This window comes from Diceros bicornis, chromosome 35, assembly GCF_020826845.1.
Source record: "Diceros bicornis minor isolate mBicDic1 chromosome 35, mDicBic1.mat.cur, whole genome shotgun sequence".
In the NCBI taxonomy this organism is placed as follows: Eukaryota; Metazoa; Chordata; class Mammalia; order Perissodactyla; family Rhinocerotidae; genus Diceros; species Diceros bicornis.
Genome location: NC_080774.1, coordinates 5,920,324 through 5,940,743, shown reverse-complemented (window position 1 = coordinate 5,940,743; position 20,420 = coordinate 5,920,324). Strand labels below are relative to the sequence as shown.

Below are 20,420 nucleotides of genomic sequence, written 5' to 3'. Positions count from 1 at the left end.
GAGAGAGTTCTGGAAGCCTGAGCCTGGTCCCCACCCCTGCGCCGTCCCCTCGCTGACCGTGCCCTGTACCTTCCGCTGTGATAAGTCACAGCCATGAGCACCAAGTGCCTAGTCCCGGGAGCCCTCCTGGCCAGTCACCGACCCTGGGGTGGTCCTGGGACCCGACACGCATGACAGTCAGTAACTGCAGCTGTGGCCGCGACGCTCGCCCGCACAGACCGGAGGCCCTGCCGCCCTCCCCCAGCGCCGAGACGGCGACGCGGCCTGGGGTGCCACTCAGCCCCGCGAGCACCTCCTCGTGGAGGTTTCAGACCTGCAGACTGAAAAGACGGGGCCAGGACCCCCAAAGCAGACACAGGGGGACGCGCCCGGGCAGCTCACGGGGCTGAGGGCCCGGCCCGCGAGCCACAGCCGCCGTCCAGGGACCCCCGGCGGGGCGGCGAGAGAGACGGCGCCCTCGGAGCGGGGGCCTCACCATGACCAGGATGTTGGGGATGACGATGTAGTCGCTCTCCAGGCCGCGGGACTTGTCGGGCTGGAACTGGTACCTGCGGTACTCGAGGAAGGACACCGTGTCGTTGTCGTTGAAGCTGATGTTGCTCTTGTGCCGGAACTCCCTGCGGGCGGGGGCGGGGTCAGCGGGCCCAGCCGCCTGCCACCTCCCCCCACAGCGCCACGCGCGGCCACCCGCAGCCCCCCCCCCCCCCCGAGTCCGCCCAGCGCCCAGGCCTCCGCAAGGCTCATCAGCCACCCCGGGGGGCCCCAGACCCCAACACCCACCCCGCCAAGCCGCCCCCTTCAGGTCTGCTCACCCGTCACCTTGGCGGAGAGGCCCACCCTGCTCCCCTCAAAGCCAAAGCACCAACGCCCTCCACACCCCGGGGGGGGGGCCCCTGGGTGCTAACGTGACTCTACGTGTTCATCTCCCTCAGACTCCCCCAAGTCGACTGCAAGCACCCAGCGCTCTCTCTCTGTTTGTCCACGTCTGGGTCCCCTGTGCCTACGACAGCTGTAGACACCCAGTCGGTGCTCCGTGAACATTTGCTGAGTGAATGAGCGAATGAAAGAGTGAGGGAATGACTGAATAAATGAGTGAATGAGTGAGTGAGTGAATGAGTGAATAAATGAGTGAGTGAGTGAATGGATGAATAAGTGAGTGAATGGATGAATAAGTGAGTGAATGGATGAATAAGTGAGTGAATGAGTGAGGGCATGACTGAATGAATGAGTGAATGAGTGAGTAATGAGTGAGTGAATGAATGAATAAATGAGTGAGTGAATGAGTGAGAGAATGAATAAATGAGTGAATGAGTGAATAAATGAGTGAGTGAATGAGTGAATAAATGAGTGAGTGAATGAGTGAATAAATGAGTGAGTGAATGAGTGAATAAATGAGTGAGTGAATGAGTGAATAAATGAGTGAATGAGTGAATAAATGAGTGAGTGAATGAGTGAATAAATGAGTGAGTGAATGAGTGAATAAATGAGTGAGTGAATGAGTGAATCCGTGCAGCTGACTCTGACTCAGCTCGGGCACATCTGCCGAGTCCCATCCAAGGCCGCCCAGAACCCAGCTGTGCACCTCACACAGCTGGAACATTCTCTGCCCCCACCCCCGGGGAAAGCCAGGGCGGGGCCGGTGTCCCCTCAGAGGGGCCGGGCGCCAGCGGCCGTGGTTAAAGGTCCGCAGGCTCAGGCAGGGCAGCGGCAGGGCCCGGGGTGCCCACACCGTGTGACGGGGCACGTCACTTCGCCTCCCCGGGCCCTGACCCCTCGGCCTCTAAATGGGAGTGATAAGGGGGGCGGGGAGCTGCTGTAAAGCCTCCATGAGACACAGAGGGATCAAAAGGCGCCTCCACCCAGCATGCGCGCCCCACGTCCCGGGGCGCCGACTTAATGACTTGGAGCCTATCCTTATCTCGTGCAAGTGTCCTCATAACCCCGTGAAGCAGCTATTGCGCCGACACTGTCCCCAGCCCGCAGACGGGCAAATCGGGGCTCAGAGGGGGGAAGCCACAGCCAGCACAAGGCGAGGCCAGCAGACAAAGGCACGACCTGAGCCCTCGGGCAGCAACTTGCACCAACGGCAGCTCCCTCCCGGGGCTCCCAGGCCAAAGACCACCTCTTGCGTGGCCCGCCAGGCCCGTCTCACACGAGCTCCCCACTCTTCGACCTCCGGCTCCTTCCCACCTGCGCTCCCCCAAGCCCTTCCATCACCACTGTGTTCTGTCAACCCCTCGCCTGCTCTGCCCTCCAGAGCCCTGCCCTTTGCCCCAGGCCCTGCACAATGGGGCCGCCCACCTCTGACCTCATTCCTGGCCTCTCCTCGCAGCTCATGCCACCCAACCACACGGGCCTCCCTGCTGCTCCTCACACGCATCACGCTCTGTCCACCTCAGGGCCTTTGCATCTGCCGTTCCCTCTGCCAGGGACACCTTTCTCCACGGCTCACTCCCTTGCATGCAAGGCCAGGAGGCCTTGCCGGAGCACCTACCAAAGACACACGCACGCGCAGATGCACACACACGCAGAGCATCCCCTTACCCTGCTGGACTTTTCTTTATGGCACTTAACACTCACTCCCTGCCAGCATATGAGACATCTGTTTCCTTATGAATTACCTGTATCCCCCTCCTCCACAATGTCGGCTCTGTGAGGCAGGCCCCTTTGTCGGTCTCGTCCCCTGCTGCCTCCCCGATGCCCAGAACAGTGCTGGTACACAGTAGGTGCTCAATGCATGTGCTGAATGAATGTCCAGGGCAGAGCTGTCAGAGCCCGCAGGGGCTCAGGTTTGGGGAGCAGGCCCTGCCTGCCTAGAGACCAGCCCTGGGTGCGTGTGTGTGTGTCTGTGTGTGTGTCTCCCTCACACGCACACACCGTCCCCCGGATTCACGTCACCACTGCTCACCGCTCCATAAAGAACTTCTCCAGCGACATCACTTACCCCTCTGCGCCTGGCCTGCTTCTGGAACAATCTCTGGGGCTCAGCACGGCGGCCCCACCCCGATCCGCTCTGAGACGTTGACCCTGCCAGGGCCGCCCACCCAGGAGTCACGGTCCAGCCCTCCATCCTCACCTGTACACGTAGGGCCCGCGCTCCTGCACCTGCGGCTTCTCGCCCTGGAGGATCTCGTCGGGGTTGAGGACGTTGAAGAAGTAGACAGACAGGTAGAAGGGGACGGGGATCTCCTTCCACATGTTGTAGGACATGCTACTGGGGTCGATGCGCACATTCTGCAGGGGACGAGACAAACACACCTGTGAGGAGGGCGACCAGGGCCCCCATGCCCACCTGTCCCACCTCATGGCTCCAGAACAGCTGCCCAGAGCCAGCCTGCGTGGCTGGACCCCACAGGCACATCAGGAAGGGGGCTCCTGGGGCGGCGGTTTACATAACGAAGGTTAACAGGTCATCTATTCACATCGTTGTTTTTCAATGTGTTTTAATAACAGTAGCCTGATGGGGGGACCAGGAGGTGGCTGCCACTCAGCCACAGCACGGGGCACCCTGCAGGAAGGTGGGCTCCGTGTGGCCAAACGATCATTCACTCACTCAGCAAACAGTTACTGAGGACCAACTACACGCCAGGCCCTCTGCTAAGAGCTGGGGATGGGAGAGTGAACACGTCAGACCCAAACGCACAACTCTGTGGGGCTCTTATCCCAGCAGGAGAAACGCAGGCATTCCACGACTAGTGCAAAATGCCTGCTGTGTGGCAGAGCACGGTGGGAACAGAGCAGGGATGGGGACGAGGGTTGCAGTTTTACACAGCGTTGTCAGGTAGCTGAGAGGTTAGCAAAAAACAAACCAAGCCAGAAACCACAGGCAGTGAGTAGTGAGGGATCACACGGATTTGGTGGGGGGCAAGTCCACGTGGAAGCAACAGCCAGTGCAAAGGCCCTGAGGCAGGGAGGTGCCGAGAGCTGTGAGGGAGAGACCAGAAGGAGATGAGGATGAGCAGTTTTCCAAGAAAAGCCAGAAATACACAAATTTATATGAGATCTGATGTACGAAGCTTGGCAAAAACCTGATTTTCTTAAAGGGCCGAAGGAAACAGGCCCGAAGCCCACCGGGCAGCTGTCTGTCAGATACGGTGGCCTCTAATCCCAGCTTCGCTCCTCAGCTCTGCAGTTCCCTGCCCAGGAGCCACAGGAGGTCCCCCCAGTGCCACCCAATCCCCCACCTGGCCTGGCCACACCAGCGGCCCCCTCAAGGCTCACGTCCCCTCAGAGCCGGCCCGGCTGAGTGGCCAGCCCATTAGATAGGCGCTGATGACGCAGAGCTAGGCGGCCGGGCACTTGTGTCACCATCCACCTTCCCCTGACCGTGGCCTTCCGGGACACGGACAGCCACCCCGCTGTCCAGACAGCCATGACCAGCAGGCAGAGGCCCGGAGGAGGCAGAGGGCGGCAGCCAGCCCCACGCCCCCGGCCGGAGACCCCGGGAAGGGGCGGACGCGGAGGCAGCCAACCCCAGGGCCACTCGGGCGAGTCGGTCAACTCTGAACCCCAGTCCTCCCGTCTGTAGAAGGGGCCAGCGACTCTGTGGCCTCAGCCGTGTCTCCTTTGGCCTACACGCATTTACAAGAGGAAAAGTAGGACTCACTGCCGAGAATGAAAACCGGGAGATTTAACATAAAATCTGAGACCTGGCTTCAGATGTAACAATGTTTATCCATGAGCACATCCTCCTGCCAGCTGCGGGGCCACGAGGACCATTTGCACAACCTCAGCATCCAACACGTGCAAATAAAGCGACGAATAAACAGGATACGAGCACAGCAACAAAAGCGAGCACCTCCCAGGTGTGGCTGCGTGCCAGGCTGTTCTAGATCTTTCCTGAATTATCACCTCCTGACCAGCACCACGGCCCTTGGCCCTTCGAGGCAGCCGCTCTTAGCCTTAGTTTTTTGTTTCCTCTGCCGCTTGTAACAAAGACACGAGTGAGCGAGCAGCCTCCAGGGGCTGCCCCCCGCCCGCCGCCTGACCTGTGTCGAGAGGCTCCCCTTCAGTGGGGCTGGGGGAGGGGGGCAGGGGACAGATTGCCGCTGACCCCTCCACGTGATGAAAGGGGCCACAAGACCCGGTGGGGGCCGGCCCGAGTGCTCCGCTCCCCAGGCCCGGGCAGGGAGGGAAGTCAGTGTCCAGCCTCAGCCCCACTCTGCACGGCAGGGGCAGCGCGGCCACGGCCCTGGGGCCGGCCGGGGAAGCGGGCGAGGAACGGAAGCCGTGTCCCCAAGTACAGCCGCGGGGGAGGGCCCGGCCCCCGCTCCATCCTGACACGTCCCACGCATCCGGGCAATTCGGGGAGCACCGGGGTGGGGGGCGTGGTGATCCGACGCGGTCACCCCCAACCGAAGGCAGCCACTGCTACTCCTCTGCGGGGTCCTCTCTGGGGTCCCCTCTGGGGTCCCCGGGGCTCAGTTGCTCCAGATCCTCCCATGTTTCATGCGCTGCCAGAAATCCAGATCTTTCTACGGAATCTCTCGATTGTTTCTATATCAACTTGTTTTTCAAAATCAGACACACCCAGGAGCCAAATGGCACATCCCAGGCCACAGCCGGCCCGCGGGCCGCCCCTCTGCCAGGCCTGCTGGAGCACTTCACCACCATCAGCTCCGGAGGGGGTGACCTCCTGTGTTACAGATGGGGAAACTGAGGCCCACCAAGGTTGGGTGGCTCTCCCCAGGCCCCGCAGCAGGTCCGACACCAGAGGTGATCCCCCGGACCCCTTCGGCACAGGCTCTGCGAGTGGAACTCACACCTCAGCCTGGAGGCTGCTGTGGGAGGGGGGGTCATCCAGGATGGAAATCCTCAGATTTTAACCAAGAGAGGCCCACGGGAAGCAGCGACAGAGGGGGCCGTCCCGCCACGCCCCCTCCGCCATCCCCTCACCCACAGGAAAGATACTCATGGGGCTCTAACCAGGGGTCCCCACGATCCTGGCTTCCGCTGGCACACGCCGCCAGGAGAAAATGCACCCATCGATCCCAGTTTCCTTCTTTGTGTGTGTGTAATAAACACACACGTCAGATCTACCCTCTTAGCAAACGTTTAGGTACACAGCACAGAGTTGTTAACTACGGGCACTATGGGGCACAGGAGATCTCCAGGACTTATTCATCTTGCACAGCAAAACAAATAATAGTAACAGCAATCATAAAGAGGATGGAAGGAAACGCTTGGAGGCAATGGATATGTCTGTGCATAGACGGTGGTGATGGTTCCAGGGGTGTGCACTTATCTCCAAACTCATCAAGTTGCAGACATCAAATATGTACAGCTTTTTTATGTCAATCATACCTCAATAAAGTGATCAAAAAAACCGGTTTCCGGTTCCTGCGTCCCTCCCCCAGCCCTGTTTCCTGGCAAAGGCAGCTGGGCCCAGAGAAGCCTCCAGAATCCCAGGAGCCCCTTGTGCTTTCCTCGTCCACTGGCCTGCTCACCCTGGTGTGGGGATGAATCAGGGCCAAACCGATGCGTCACCAGATAAAGCCACATGTCTGTCTCTCTCTGACAGAAGGGGCTTCGGGGCCCTGGGGTGACACCCCTGCATCGGGGACTTGCTCACAGGGCATCTCCAGTGACCCAGCTCTGCCCTCTGCCTGGTATGGTGTCAAGTCACTGGGCCCCTCTGCACCTTGGTTTCCTCATCCGTGAAACAGGCGTGATGACAGCGCCCACCTCACAGGGCTGGTGAGGTTTAGACGAGTTTGCAGAGGGAAAGGGCTTAGAACAGAGCCTGGCAGGGCCAGGGCACCCAGAAGGTCAGCCGTGTAGTCACCTGGCATGAAGGGACCGAGCTCAGGTGGGGACGGACTTTGCACTGCGTATAATCAGCGGGACAGCACCCTTTCGGTCACGCCAGACCAGAGCCATCTGGACCAGGCAGCTGATTAGACAGCGGCCCTGGCCAAGCTCGGCCTTTTGCTGATTCCATCCCCACCGCCTCCCATGGGGTCAAGGATCACAGCCGGAACACAGAGAGTGAGAGAGAGGACCAAGGCAATCCCTCGTTGGACCTCACTCCCTCTTACTCAACCAGACCCTCCGAGCCCGTTCCTGGACGGTCAGGAAGGCTGCCCAGAAGAGGCGACGTGTGGCTGGGTATTGAACAAATGAGTTGGGCTTCCCGGGAAAGGAAGACGGGAGGGCGCTCCCGGCAGAGGACACGCCTGTGCAAAGGCTAGGAAGCCTCTAGGAGCGTGACTGACCTAAACGTCCATCGATAACAAATACGCTCTTCAAACAACCCCCATGTCCACCGACTGACGAATGAGCCACGTGTATCAGACACTGGAAAACTGCTCAGTAACAGGAAGGAGCCGACTCCTGATGACGCCAGAGCACGGCAACCCTCAACAGCACTTGTTAAGTGTAAGAAGCCAGATACAAAAGCCTCCACACGCTGTGATTTCGTCTACGCGACCCTGGGGAAAACGGAAGCTACAGGGACAGAAACCAGCCAGGGGTGGAGGGGCTGGGGGCGGAGGGGGCACTGACTGCAGAGAAGCATCAGGAAACGCCTTGGGGGATTAAAATGTCCCATAACTTGATTTTGTTTGCCAAACAGCTGAGGTGTAAACATCTGTTAAAACTCATCAGCGGGACACTTACGAAGGATGAATGTTATGAATGAACCTTGAAAACATTACGCTAACATTTTTGACAGTTTAATTGAGATCTGATTCATATACCACACAATTCACCCATTTAAGTGTACAGTTCAATGGTTTCTAGTACATTCACAGAGTTGTGCAGCCGTCACCACTATCTAGTTCCAGAACATTCTCATCACCCAAAACAAAACCTCGTATCCCTCCGTTACTCCCCTCCCCCAGCCCCCGGCAACCACTGATCTCCTTCCTGTCTCTACGGATTTGCCTCTTTTGGATAAGCAGAATGATACAGTACGAGTCTCCAAATGTGTCCATAATACTCATTTCTTAAAAACAAGCAGATACAAAAGGCCACACATTAGCGTAATGTTTTCTTTTTTTTTTTTAATTTTTATTTATTTTTTTTTCCCCCAAAGCCCCAGTAGATAGTTGTGTGTCATAGCTGCACATCCTTCTAGTTGCTGTATGTGGGATGCGGCCTCAGCATGGCCGGACAAGCGGTGCGTCGGCGCGCGCCCGGGATCCGAACCCGGGCCGCCAGCAGTGGAGCGCGTGCACTTAACCACTAAGCCACAGGGCCGGTCCTAGCGTCATGTTTTCAAGGTTCACACATAACATTCGCCCTTTTCAAGTGTAGTTTGTTGAGTTTCATCAAATGTATACACCTCGCCTGTATGACAACCAAAGTCAAGAGATGGAACATTCTCATCACATCTGTTAAACAAGGACGCCTACGCGCTCATTACAGCACCTCGCACCACAGCCACGGTGTCCCGCGATGGAGGACTGGACGGACACGATGCGGTCTGTACACTCCACGGAGTGTGATTCAGCCTTAAATCAAGGGAATTCTGGCACCTGCTACGACATGGATGAACCCAAGGACATTACGCTGCGTGAAATAAGCCAGACACAAAAGGACAAGTACTGTAGGAGTCCACTCATATGAGGTCCCTAAAGGAGTCACCTTCACAGAGATGGAGAGTGGAGTGGTGGGGCCAGGGGCAGCGAGGGGGATGGGGAGTTGGTGTTTAATGGGGACAGAGTCTCAGTTTGGGAAGATGAGAAGAGCTCTGGAGATGGATGGTGGTGATGGCTGCACAACAGTGTGAATGTACTTAATGTCCCTGAACCGTACACTTACAAATGGTTCAAGTGGTAAATGTTATGTTATGTGTATTTGACCACAATTTTAAAAACTGGGGGGAAAAAACTAGGTATGTGAACTATATCTCAATAAAACAGTTTGAAACAGCGATGCGTGTTATTGTGTTAGTCATTGTACGTAAATAAACCCATGGTCCAGAACATTCCCAGCGCCCTCAGAGTGTTATTTGGGCTCCTTTACAGCATGCTCCATTTTCTGTCTGGCTTCTTTGGCTCAACTGGAGGTTTCTGAAACGTGTCCCTTTCTTGCTGACGACCGTGCTCCACTGTATAAACGCGCCCGCTTAGTTCATCCATCCACCTGTCGATGGACACGGATGCTTCTATTCTGAATAAAGCTAAGAACTCATGAAATTGCACACTTAAAATGAGTGCACTGTATTGTCAATAAAGGGACTAAAAAAACCAATAAAACACCCAGGACATGCTCTATTTACGGAACAACCTCTAGAATATTTTGGGTTAAAAAAAAGCAAAGAATAGGTATTATTACCACCTTTAAAATATGATGTAATCACATTGAGCGAAAGGAGGCAAACACAAAAGAACACAGACCGTAGGGTTCATTTACGTGAAGTTCTAGAACAGGTGAGACATGCAGAGACAGAGGGCAGAGTCGGGATCCCCCTGGGTGGGGGGAGGGGCACAAGGAGGTTTCTTGGGGGGCTGCGGTTGCTCGGGGCTGTGTTCACTCTGCGAAAATTCACAGTGCTCTCCCCTTACGAGAAGTGCGCCTTTCTATGTGTACGCTACACTTCAGCAAAACATTTTTGGAACTAAAATGGAAAGTTTTAAAAACCAAAGATGAACTGCAAATGGGCCGAGGACTTGAACAGACATTTCCCCACAGGACCTGTACAGATGGCCAACGAGATCACGAAGACACGCTCCGTGTCGGTAGCGCAGCTCAGAATCACAGCGAGATACCGCGCCACACCTGAGGACGGCTACAACCAAAAATGGAAAATGAGAGGGGCCGGCCCCCTGGCCTAGCAGTTAAGCTCGGCACGCTCCGCTGCAGCGGTCTGGGTTCGGTTCCCAGGTGCGGACCTACACCACTCGTCGGCGGCCATGCTGTGGTGGTGGCTCACATACGAAATAGAGGAAGATGGGCACAGATGTTAGCTCAGGGCCCATCTTTCTCAGCAAAAAAAAAAAAAAAAAAAGGAAAATAAGTGCTGGCAACGATGGGGAGACGCTGGAACCCTCATACGCTGCTGGTGGGAATGGAAAATGGTGCAGCCGCTGTGGGAAACAGTCTGGCGATTCTGAAACATATAATCACCGTTTGACCCAGCAATTCCACTCCCAGGATCTGCCTAAAGGAACTGAAAACAGGGGTTCCAACAAAAACGTGTCCCAGAATGTACACAGCACACTATTCACGACAGCCAACCCACGTGTCCATCAAAGGCGATGGATAAATAAGACGTGGGGGATCCACACAGCGGAACGTGACTCGGCCATAAAAGGAACGAAGCACCGACACCTCCTACAACGTGGACGGACCTTGACAACACGATGCTGAGTGAGAGACGCCGACACAGAAGGCCACACGTTGTAGGACTCACTCAAGTGAAGTGTCCAGAACAGGCAAATCCACAGACAGAGAGCAGACTGGTGGCAGCAGGGGAGATGGGGAGTGACTGCTTAGCAGGTCCTGGGTTTCCTTCTGGGGTGATGAAGATGATCTGGAACTAGACAGTGGTGGTGGCTGCACAACATAGTGAATGGACTAAAGGCCACTGAACTGCACACTTTGAAATGGTTTAAATGGTGAGTTGTATGTTAGGCAAATCTTACCACAATTTTTAAAAAAAGATTAACTGCAAATTAAAGCGAGATATTTCCCAAAGGATGGACACAAGTTAAGTCACCAGAGAAAGCCAAGTGTGGGCAAAGGCGCGGGGAAACAGAGACGCCCGTTTGCGGCTGGGATAAGCGTGCACACACGTGCGCACACGCACGCGCACACACACACACACACACCCCGCCCCGAGAGCGGTGGGCGCTCCCTAATGGGTGGAGAACGGGAGCTCGGCCCACGACTCCGCGGCCCCCTGCTCGGCACAGGGCGCAGCGCACTGGCTTTCGATGCTGCCGACTCCAGCAGGACCACCACCTGCACACCTGGAGCGCAGGGAACAGAAGCTTCAGGAAAGAATACTCATCTTGGCAGCACGCTGTTACCTACGCTCCAACTAGCCTATTTCCTGCTCTGATGCCCTATCCTACTCCACTCTGCTTTCAAACGCTGGTCTCCCCTCACCCCCATCATTTCACAACCACTATCGGATCACACCTCCCAGTCTGAAAACTCTGCCCTAGGGATATTCCACGTGCATGCAAGAGGGCTGCAAAAGAACTGCTGAATCTCGAAGAAGAACAGGCAGTCCAGCAGGTCCTCAGCCAAAGATACACGGGGCTTCGCACACACCACAGCAGGCAGGTGTGAACGGACCAGACCTACATGGATACGTCTGAAAACAGAATCTTGAGTGGAAAAAGGTAAGCTGCAGAAAGATGCAGTCCACGCTGGCCTCTTCACCTGAACTTTTCAAACACACAAAATAATGTCTAACATTTTACTTCTTGAAAATAAAATTAACACAAAAGCTGCCATCTCCACATTGGACTGCAAGTCCCTCCACCTGGTCTGGCCCGTGGCCTCTCCAGGCCCCACGTCCTGTCATTTTCCCTGACACTCACTCAGCCCAGCCATGCTGGCCTTTGCGTATGCAGGCACACTCCTGCCCCAGGGCCTTTGCACAGGCTGTTCTTTCTGCCTTCAGTGTTCTTCCCAAGGTAGCCACATGGTCAAATCTCTCACCCCTTCTAACCTTTGCTCCTGTGCCCCCTTCTCAGGAAGACCCACCCTATCCACTCCCAAATTCCCGAGCTCCCTTAACCTGCTCTGTTTTTTCCATAGTCCTTGTCGCCTTCCAGCATATATTACAATCAATTTATTATGTCTATTGTTCTTCACCTGTCTCCCCTGCTGGATCACAAACCCACAAGGACAGGATCCTTATCTGCTTTGTTTGTTGATGTATTCTCAAGGCTTGGTGCCCACCAGGCGCTCAGCAAACACTTCCTGCGTGAATGAGCACCGTGAGCTCTGGAACAAACATAATCGACATGGAAACGTCCAAAGAGTGATCATCTGCTTTCTCCTTGGTGTATGTTTTAAATGGCTCACCCTTAAGAGTGAGTTTTCTTTAACCACACAGAAAGGGCCGGCCCCGTGGCTTAGCGGTTAAGTGCGCGCGCTCCGCTGCTGGCGGCCCGGGTTCAGATCCCGGGCACGCACCAACGCACCGCTTCTCCGGCCATGCTGAGGCCGCGTCCCACATACAGCAACTAGAAGGATGTGCAACTATGACATCCAACTATCTACTGGGGCTTTGGGGGGAAAAAATAAATAAATAAAATTATAACCACACAGAGAGCCTGGCCCGTCTGGCCCAGCTTGGGGTGGGGCAGAAGCTCAGCGGACGTGTGATGGCAAAAATGAACATTCCATATACATTCATCTTTAGCTATTAGCCTATGTTTCAATTAAGTAAAAATTAAAATTTACAATTTTAATAAAATTGTCTGGCTTAGTGAGCTGCACCCTCACAGGCCAGGCTGCAGCCTCAGGACCGAGGTAAATGGACGCCAAGGCTCAGGCCACCCTCCCCTCCGACGGTGGTCTCAACAGGCTCCTCTGCCAGCCCCGATCTCCTTTCCAGGCAGGGAGGCAAGGAGCCCCAGACACTGCCCAGGGAAGGGCAGAGCGGCATCCCGTGGCCCGGAGAATCGGGGCCAGCCCCGTGCCTCACAGTGAGAACTGGGGGGGACCCCAAGGCCAGCCCCATGCCTCACAGAGAGACCCGGGGGGGACCCCAGGCCAGCCCCGTGCCTCACAGAGGGGTCGGCAGGAGGCAGGGGAGAGGCCCAGGCCTCACGTGGCTGTCCTTCCCGGGAACCCAGGCCGGCCAGCCAGGCCTCCAGCCGTGCCTGAGATAAGCCCGGAGCAGAGGAGCAGGCAGAGGCTGAGAGGGGGGCCCCACGACTCCCCCGGCCTTTACCCCCGCCCCTCAGCCACCAGCAGCCAGAGCAGAGGACCTCAGCTCACTGAGGCCAGAAGAGCATCTCTCGCCAGGTCCCCAGGTCTCCAGGGCCAGGGAGTCCACGACCCCTGCTAACACCATGCTCCAGCTGCCCTGGCCTCGCTGTTCCTGAGGCCACCAGGCAAGTTTCAGTCACAGGGCCTCTGCACTGCTCGTTCCTCCACGGCCACCCTGCCCCCCACGCCTCACTGCTCAAGTCTAAGGTCACCTTCTCTGTGCCACCTGCCCCGAACATCCTTCATTCCTTCAACGATACTTACTGAGTTCCCACTTCACGTCAGCTCTGTTCTAGGTCTGGGGACGAGAACAGTGAACAAGACGGACAAAAAGAGCATCCTCTCTAACGTGGCCCTTCCCCCACCACATTCTATCCATCACCCTGTTTATCTTCCTGCCACTATCAACATCAGAAATTCCCATGTCTTTGTTGACAAGTCCCCCTCCCTGCTGCCTGGACTGCAGTCATGATGGATGGAGCTAGAGCAGCCACTTTGGATCACGAGGCAGCCTTGAAAATGGAAGCCACACACAAAGGATGGTGGAGCAGAAAGATAGGAGACTATATCCCTGTGACTTCATGGAGCCACCCCACCAGTGCTGGGCAGCCTGGTCATCAGAGAAATGTCCATTAAACCCAAAATGAGCTCCTACACCATATACCAGAATGGTTGACATGAAAAAGACTGACAATAACAAACGTTGGCAAGGAGGCAGAGCAACCAGAACGCTCGCGCGCACACACTGCTGGGGGGGAGTGTAATTTGGTGCAATCACGATGGAAACATTTTGGCGTTATCTGCTAAAGCTGAACATACTTCTACCCTCCAATCCCACTCCTCGTGTTTATCCCAGAGAAATGAAAACATACATCACACAAAGATGGCCCACGACTGCTCACAGCAGCTTCACCTGTCATAGCCCCAAACTGGAAACAACACAAAGGTCCACGAGCAAGCAAGCGGATGACACATGGTGGCACGTTCCTACAGTGGGACACCACCAGCCAAGAAAGGGAACGGACGACGGACACCCACAACGACAGGGATGGACCTGACGAGCACAGTGCTGAGCAAAAGCAGCTGGACAGGCAGGGGAGCCTGCTGGGGAGTCATTTATGGGACGGTCCAGGGAATGGGCAGAGCTAATCTCCGGTGACAGAGGTGGGACCACAGGGGGGCACCGATTTGTGGGGGCAGGAGAGCCTTCCGCACACGATCCAGGCGATCAGGGCCGGCGTGCACGGCCAAGCAGAAAGTCATCGACCTCTACACCTAAGGTCAGGCACTTTCCTGTGTGGGTGTGAAATTTCAGCTTTTAAAAAGAAAAAAAATTAAAGCACCCACCTCCATAGTAAAATTTTTTTGCTTTAATTTTTTTTTCTGATTTCTAAAGCTCTCCACCTCCCCCCTGGGAGACCAGTGAGGACACGGCTGGGGGCCCCCTACAAGCAGAGGGACCTCGACCCTATGGCCCTGACTCCCCGCCCCATGACTTCCGGCCCTTCTCCTCCTACTAGCAGGGGCCTGACACAACTTCTGTGCCTCGGTTTCCTCATCCATAAAGAGGGATCAGAAACAGGGCCGACCTCAACAGTGATGGCATGTTGACACAACGTGACGAGAGCGGCCCTTGGCCTCTGCGTTCTTCCTCCGAAGCCCAGAACCCTAATCATGAGAAAGCCGTCAGACCACCCCAATCGAGGGGCATCCTACAGAATCCCTCATCGGGGCTCCTCAGAACATCAGGTCCCCGAACCAAGGCAAGTCTGAGAAACCGTCACAGCCAGAGGAGCCTCAGGAGGTGTGACGAGTACATGTGACGTGGTGTCCTGGGCAGCGGCCCGGGACAGACAAAGCACGTCAAGTCAAAACTAAGCAAATCCAGGGGGCCGGCCCGGTGGTACAGTCCGGTGGCACAGTCCGCACACTCTACTATGGCAACCTGGGGTTCGCAGGTTTGGATCCTGGCACGGACCTACACACCGCTCATCAAGCCACCCTGTGGCAGCGTCCCACATACAAAATAGAGGAAGATGGGCATGGATGTTAGCTCAGGGCCAATCTTCCTCACACAAAAAAAAAAAAAACAAGGAAGTCTGAACAATGTGTGGAATTTGGTTAATACTAACAGATTAACATTGTTTCATTCACTGGAACCAACAGCCCACACTAATTAAATGTGTTAACAACAGGGGAAGCCGCGTGTGGGGTAGAGGAAAACTCTCTGTAATAGCTTCCCAATTTGTCTGTAAATCTAAAACTGTTCTAAAATAGAAAGTTATTTAAAACAAAGAGGACCTATCCCGTAGGGCGACTGAGACGATGAAATCCGTGTCTAGTCACACTAGAGCCTGAGGCAAAAGGAAAATGTGCGCCCTCATATTTTTTCCAGAACATTAAAGTCATTGAAAACATACTGACATTTTTAAAAGTGTGTATATTACAATGTACAATATTAAGTTGAAATATTTTACTTAAACCAAAACCAGAATCTATTCTAACTTTACTTCCCTGGCTTTAATGGAAGAAAACTCATTGTGTTTGTTTCCTATCGACACTGTAACGAATTATCAAAAACTTAGTGGCTTAAAATATCACAAATTTAGTATCTTACAGTTTGGGGGGGTCAGAAGTCCAAAATGGAGCTAAAATCGAGGTGTGGGCAGGTCTGGTTCCTTCCGGAGGCCCTCGGGGAGAATCCATTTCCCGCCTTTTCCAGCTTCCAGAAGCCGCCTGCATTTCTTGGCTCCTGGCCCCTCGTCACTCCAACCCCTGCTCTCATCATCACATCCTCTCTGACCCCTCGGCTTCCTCTTATAAGGACCCTTGAGATGTCAGGGTCCCAGATAACCCAGGACAATGTCCCCATCTCAAGATCCTTAATTTAACCACATCTGCAAAATCTCTCTTGTCGTGTGAGGTAACACATCCACAGGTCCCGGGGTTCGGACATGGATGTCTTTGGGGGGCCCCCTGTCCCGCCTCCCACACCCACTCAGAGATTTGGGGCTTCCTGCCACATAGCCCCCTCCACGGCCAGAACGCCCCAGCGGCGGGGCAGGGTGACCTCTGCCCCCGTGCGCCCCCTCCTCTCCTGAGCGCGCCGCTCTGCAGCCAGCAGGCAGGGCCCCGGCCGGACGAGGCGGCCCAGGTCCCCCCCGGGAGGCCCACGGTCCTCCCACAGTGAAGCCCCACGCCCAGGACGCTCGGCCCACCCTCACCTCTTTTGAACCCCCCCCTGTATTTGCAGCCTGAGCCGCCTTGAAAGAAACACGGGGGGCGGGGGCAGGACACACTCCGGGGGTTTCTTTCAAGTGGCACTGCGGGGGCCTTTGTTCTCGAAACTGGGATCGCAGAGCAGGCCCCTTCCGGCTGCGCAACTGCCACCGCCTCCCCCGACTTCTGAGAACAAAGCACAGCCTGGCTTGACGGTCACACGGGGGCCGGCACACGAACAGAGGCAGCCCCAGAAAGACCTCGGCCAGCTGCATCCTCAGCCGGGAACGCCAGGGGGCTGAGGGGTCCCGGAGGGCCAGCCTCCCCCATCCTGGGGCGACAGCAGAATCAGGGGGAGTCGCGCCACAGCAGGCCTCAGAAAGCCAACAGGGCCCCACGGGGCAGATGGGAGGGCAACGGCCCTAGGTCAGGGCGCCCTGCGGGTCCTAGGGGGCCTGGGCAACTTCCTGGCTGGGCAGGGACCAAACCACTGAGCCACACTTCCTCAGCCCCCAAAAGGGGCCCGACCACAAGGGACAGAGGGCCCAGGCAGAGGCCCGGGGGGGAGGTTAGCAGGCTCCTCGTTTCAAAGCCTCACCACACACCCGGGAATCCGCTCCGGTGGGGTAACAGTCTGGCGCAGTGTCGGGGGGCAGGGGGTCCGGTGCTTTGTGTCACTGCTGTTTGCCAGGTACCTGCCGGAGCAGTGGCCCTCCAGGTGTGGTCCCCGGGCCAGCAGCATCTGCGTCACCTGGACCTTGACGGAAATGCAGGTTCTCAGGCCCCGTGTCAGCACTGCCGACTCAGAAACGGGGCTGGGGCCCGGCCACGTGCGTCTGAACAAGCCTCCAGGGGACTCTGCTGTACCACAGTCAGAATCACTGTGTCACAGACACAGATGAACCACGTCAGACGTGTGCTTCAGGATAACAAGGGAAGGGGAAACGGACGGGGGTACGGATGAGCCTGGGGGGCACACGACCACGTCTGTTAGAGCAGGGGAGGGGCACACGGCAGGCATACTGCTCTCTCTACCTTTACGAGTGTTTGAAAATTTTCATAACAAGTATTTTTAAATCACTTAAAATTTCTTAAACCCCTCCACACACGCACAGAAACACAGATGGGTCTTCTGTCTTCCTGAAGCCAACTCCACAAACTGTCAGCCCACGAGCCAGATTTGCCAGCGGATCACGTGGTATTTCAATATATTTGAATTTGTTGACAATATCCTAAAACCAGCAGATAAAATTCCAGATTTCTGGCTTCTTTTGAAAAACTGGGAGATGTGGGGGCCTGCACCCCCACATGCCTGAGCCACAGCTGCTCCTTAGAGAGGGTTTGCTCTCCAGGTTGCCACAGGCCCCACCACTCCCTGTCGCCTCACACCAGGCTGCTTCACTCATGTGTGTTGCCTGCATGGCCCTTACAGATATCTGGGTTTGCGATCCCTGTCCTACAGTAACACAGGATGAGAGCAAAGCATGCATGCATACATGCATTCATTCATTCATTCATTCATACCAACCCCACCTGAGCATCTAATATGCTCCAAGCTGGTGCTTAGTGCTATGGGGGACAGTCAATTAAACAGGAGCTGAGCAGGAAGTGGGGACGAGGACGTGTTACCCACAAATGACTCAGACACACAACAGAAAGAGCTCAGGGCATCACACGTATTTACTGACGTGTGTTGGCGAGCACGGACACTCACGCACCATCGGCAGGAGAGCCAATTGGTACAAGCATTTGGGGATGTTCTTGGGCAGAGCCCTACACCCAGCAGTCAGTCCCTGGTGTCAGCCAGGAGAAATGAAAACATACATGCACTCCGAGCCCTGCGCTCGGAACAAACGTTCCTGGCAGCTTCACTCCCGACAGTCCCGACCCGGAAACAACCCGAATACGCCCAGTCCACGTGCCGTGGCACTCACACGGCGTGAGAAGGCGCAGCCACGTGCAGTGCGGGCGGATCTCAAACCTATCGTCGAGCCCGACCCTAGGAGGACGTGCTGTGCGATTCCGCTCCGCTGGGAGAGGTCGGGGGAGCAGGCACCCTCGAGGGGGGACGGCCCCTGGAGGGGAACGCAAGGAGGTTCCGGGGTGCTGATCCGGGTGCTGCTAACTTGGGTATGTTCGGTTGTGAAGTTCCGGGTGCCCAACACGTAGGAGGCTGATGTTGACGAGGACGGCCAGCAGTGGCCGGGTGCCAGGCCCGGTGGCAGACAGTGCTGCTGCCCACCGAAAGGCCAGCTCTATCCCCTCCCTCCGCTAAGAGAACCCCGACTTGCTTCTAGTATTGGGTAGAAAGCCCTACATCTCAGGGAAGATGGGCCCAGACTCAAGTCCAGGCCCCTGACTCTGTTCTAACCAATGAAAAGGAAAGGGAAGTCTGTTGGGGACTTCTGGGGAAAAATTCCTCTTCCAATAAGAGGAGGACCTGAACAGAGCTCTCCCATTGCACCTTCCTTCTGGCTTTGAATGATGTGTGTGACAGCATGACGTCTGGTGCTGGGGCAGCCATCATGAGACCATGAGGGCAAGGCTAAGAGAGTCACATAGACACTGACCCAGTGCGCTGAAGTCATTGAACTGCTGCACAAATCTGGAAACAACTGTCATCTCCAGTCTCTTAGGAAACACGACAATAAACACCTTTATTATACCAGCCACTCGGAAGCAGGTTTTCTGTTGCTTGCAGCCCAAAACATCCCATCTGAAGCAATGTTTTCTTTCATTTAAACCTGACAATTGTCTGTGAGTTAGGTACCATTATTCACTGTGTTTTATAGATGAGGAAACTGAGTCACAGTGAGATTAAACCACTTATTGCCCATGGGCACAAACCCAGCAGAGGGTCAGGAACTCCGGTCTTCCCCAAGGTCTGGGCTCTCACCACTGCATTCTCCTGCCCCAGTAAAGGCGGCCACAGGCGTGGACATGGTCTCCCCCAGGGCTGAGTCTAGCCCTACTTTCCCCACAGAAGCCAGGCAGAGGCTAACTCCTCCTTCCAACACCTGAGCTTCACTCCAGGAACAAGGCTGGTTGCTCTCAGGCAAGAAAGGGTCCGGCACACGCCAGCCCATGGGCCACACCCGGCCTGACGCCTGCCTCTCCTCCCCGCAGAAGCTAAGGATGGTTTTACATTTTAAAATGTTTGGAAAACGCCAAAAGAACACCGTTTCACGACACGTGAGAGTTAGTGAGAGCCACGGCTCAGGTCCACAATCGGGCTGCCAGGCACAGCCTGGCCTCGCATGGCCACATGCCCGTGGCGGCTCGTGCACTCGGCAGGCGTGAGCGGCTCCAACGGGACCTGCGCGGCCTGCAGAGCCAAACCATCTACCACCGGGCCCTTTACACACCCCAGCCTCCCCTGGCCCCCGATCCACCACGCGGAGACGCGGGGCCTGCTCCTCCCCGGGGGCAGAGCGGGCAGGGGGTAGCGACCCGGCCGCGGCTCTGAGGACGGCCCCCGGCCCGGGTCAGGATCACCCCTGGAGCCCGCCAGGCGCGGAGACGCGCGGCGCAGGGGGAGCCGCCTCCTCCAGCCTGGTCTGCAAGAAGCTCGGCGTGGTGTCATCTCATCACGGCCAGCGCGCTGGGCCACCGCACCCGCCATCCACAAACCCGCCACCGCCACTGCGAGGCCGGCACCCGCTCCTCCGCAAATTAAACCCCACCGCGATTTTGTTTAATTGTGGTGTAATATACATAACCTAAAATTCACCATCTTTACCGTTTGTGAGCGTACAGTTCAGTGGCATTAAGTACATTCACTTTGTTGTGCAACCCTCACCACCATCCATCTCCAGAACGTTTTCATCTTGCAAAACAGAAACTCTCTCCCCATTAAGCACTAACTCCCCACCCCCCTCCCCAGCCCCTGGCCCCCACCATTCTACTTTCTGTCTCTATGAATGTAAGTCCCCCGAGAGGGACCTTAAATGAGTGGACTCATACGGTGTTTGTCCATTTGTGACTGGCTTATTTCACTCAGCATAACGGCCTCAAGGTTCATCCACGTTGCAGCCTGTGTCAGAATTGTCTTCCTGTTTCAGGATGAATCATATTCCAGTATCTGGAGAGACCGCATTTGGTTTCTCCATTCATCCGCGGATGGACATTTGGGTTGCTTCCACACCCAGAGCCGGGTGCGGCTTTTGTGAACAGCGCTGCCAGGCACGTTGCTGTACAAATCTCTCTTCAAGGCCCTGCCTGCAGCTCTTTTGGACATGTACCCAGAAGGGGCATTGCTGGGTCACATGGTGATTCTATGTTTAATTCTTTGAGGAACTGCCAGA

General features: G+C 55.9%; 1 protein-coding gene across 2 annotated transcripts in view; it reads right to left on the bottom strand.

Moving 5' to 3' along the window:
- SCARB1 (scavenger receptor class B member 1) overlaps nucleotides 1-20,420 on the bottom strand; it is a 72,766-nt gene that overhangs the window by 30,009 nt on the left and 22,337 nt on the right. For both annotated transcript variants that reach the window (XM_058531251.1, XM_058531252.1), the window contains exons 2-3: nucleotides 3,077-3,234; nucleotides 476-617 (exon numbers count right to left, since the gene is read on the bottom strand). In XM_058531251.1, coding sequence (XP_058387234.1) covers nucleotides 476-617; nucleotides 3,077-3,234 — 300 coding nt within the window. The remainder of the gene's footprint in view (nucleotides 1-475; nucleotides 618-3,076; nucleotides 3,235-20,420) is intronic.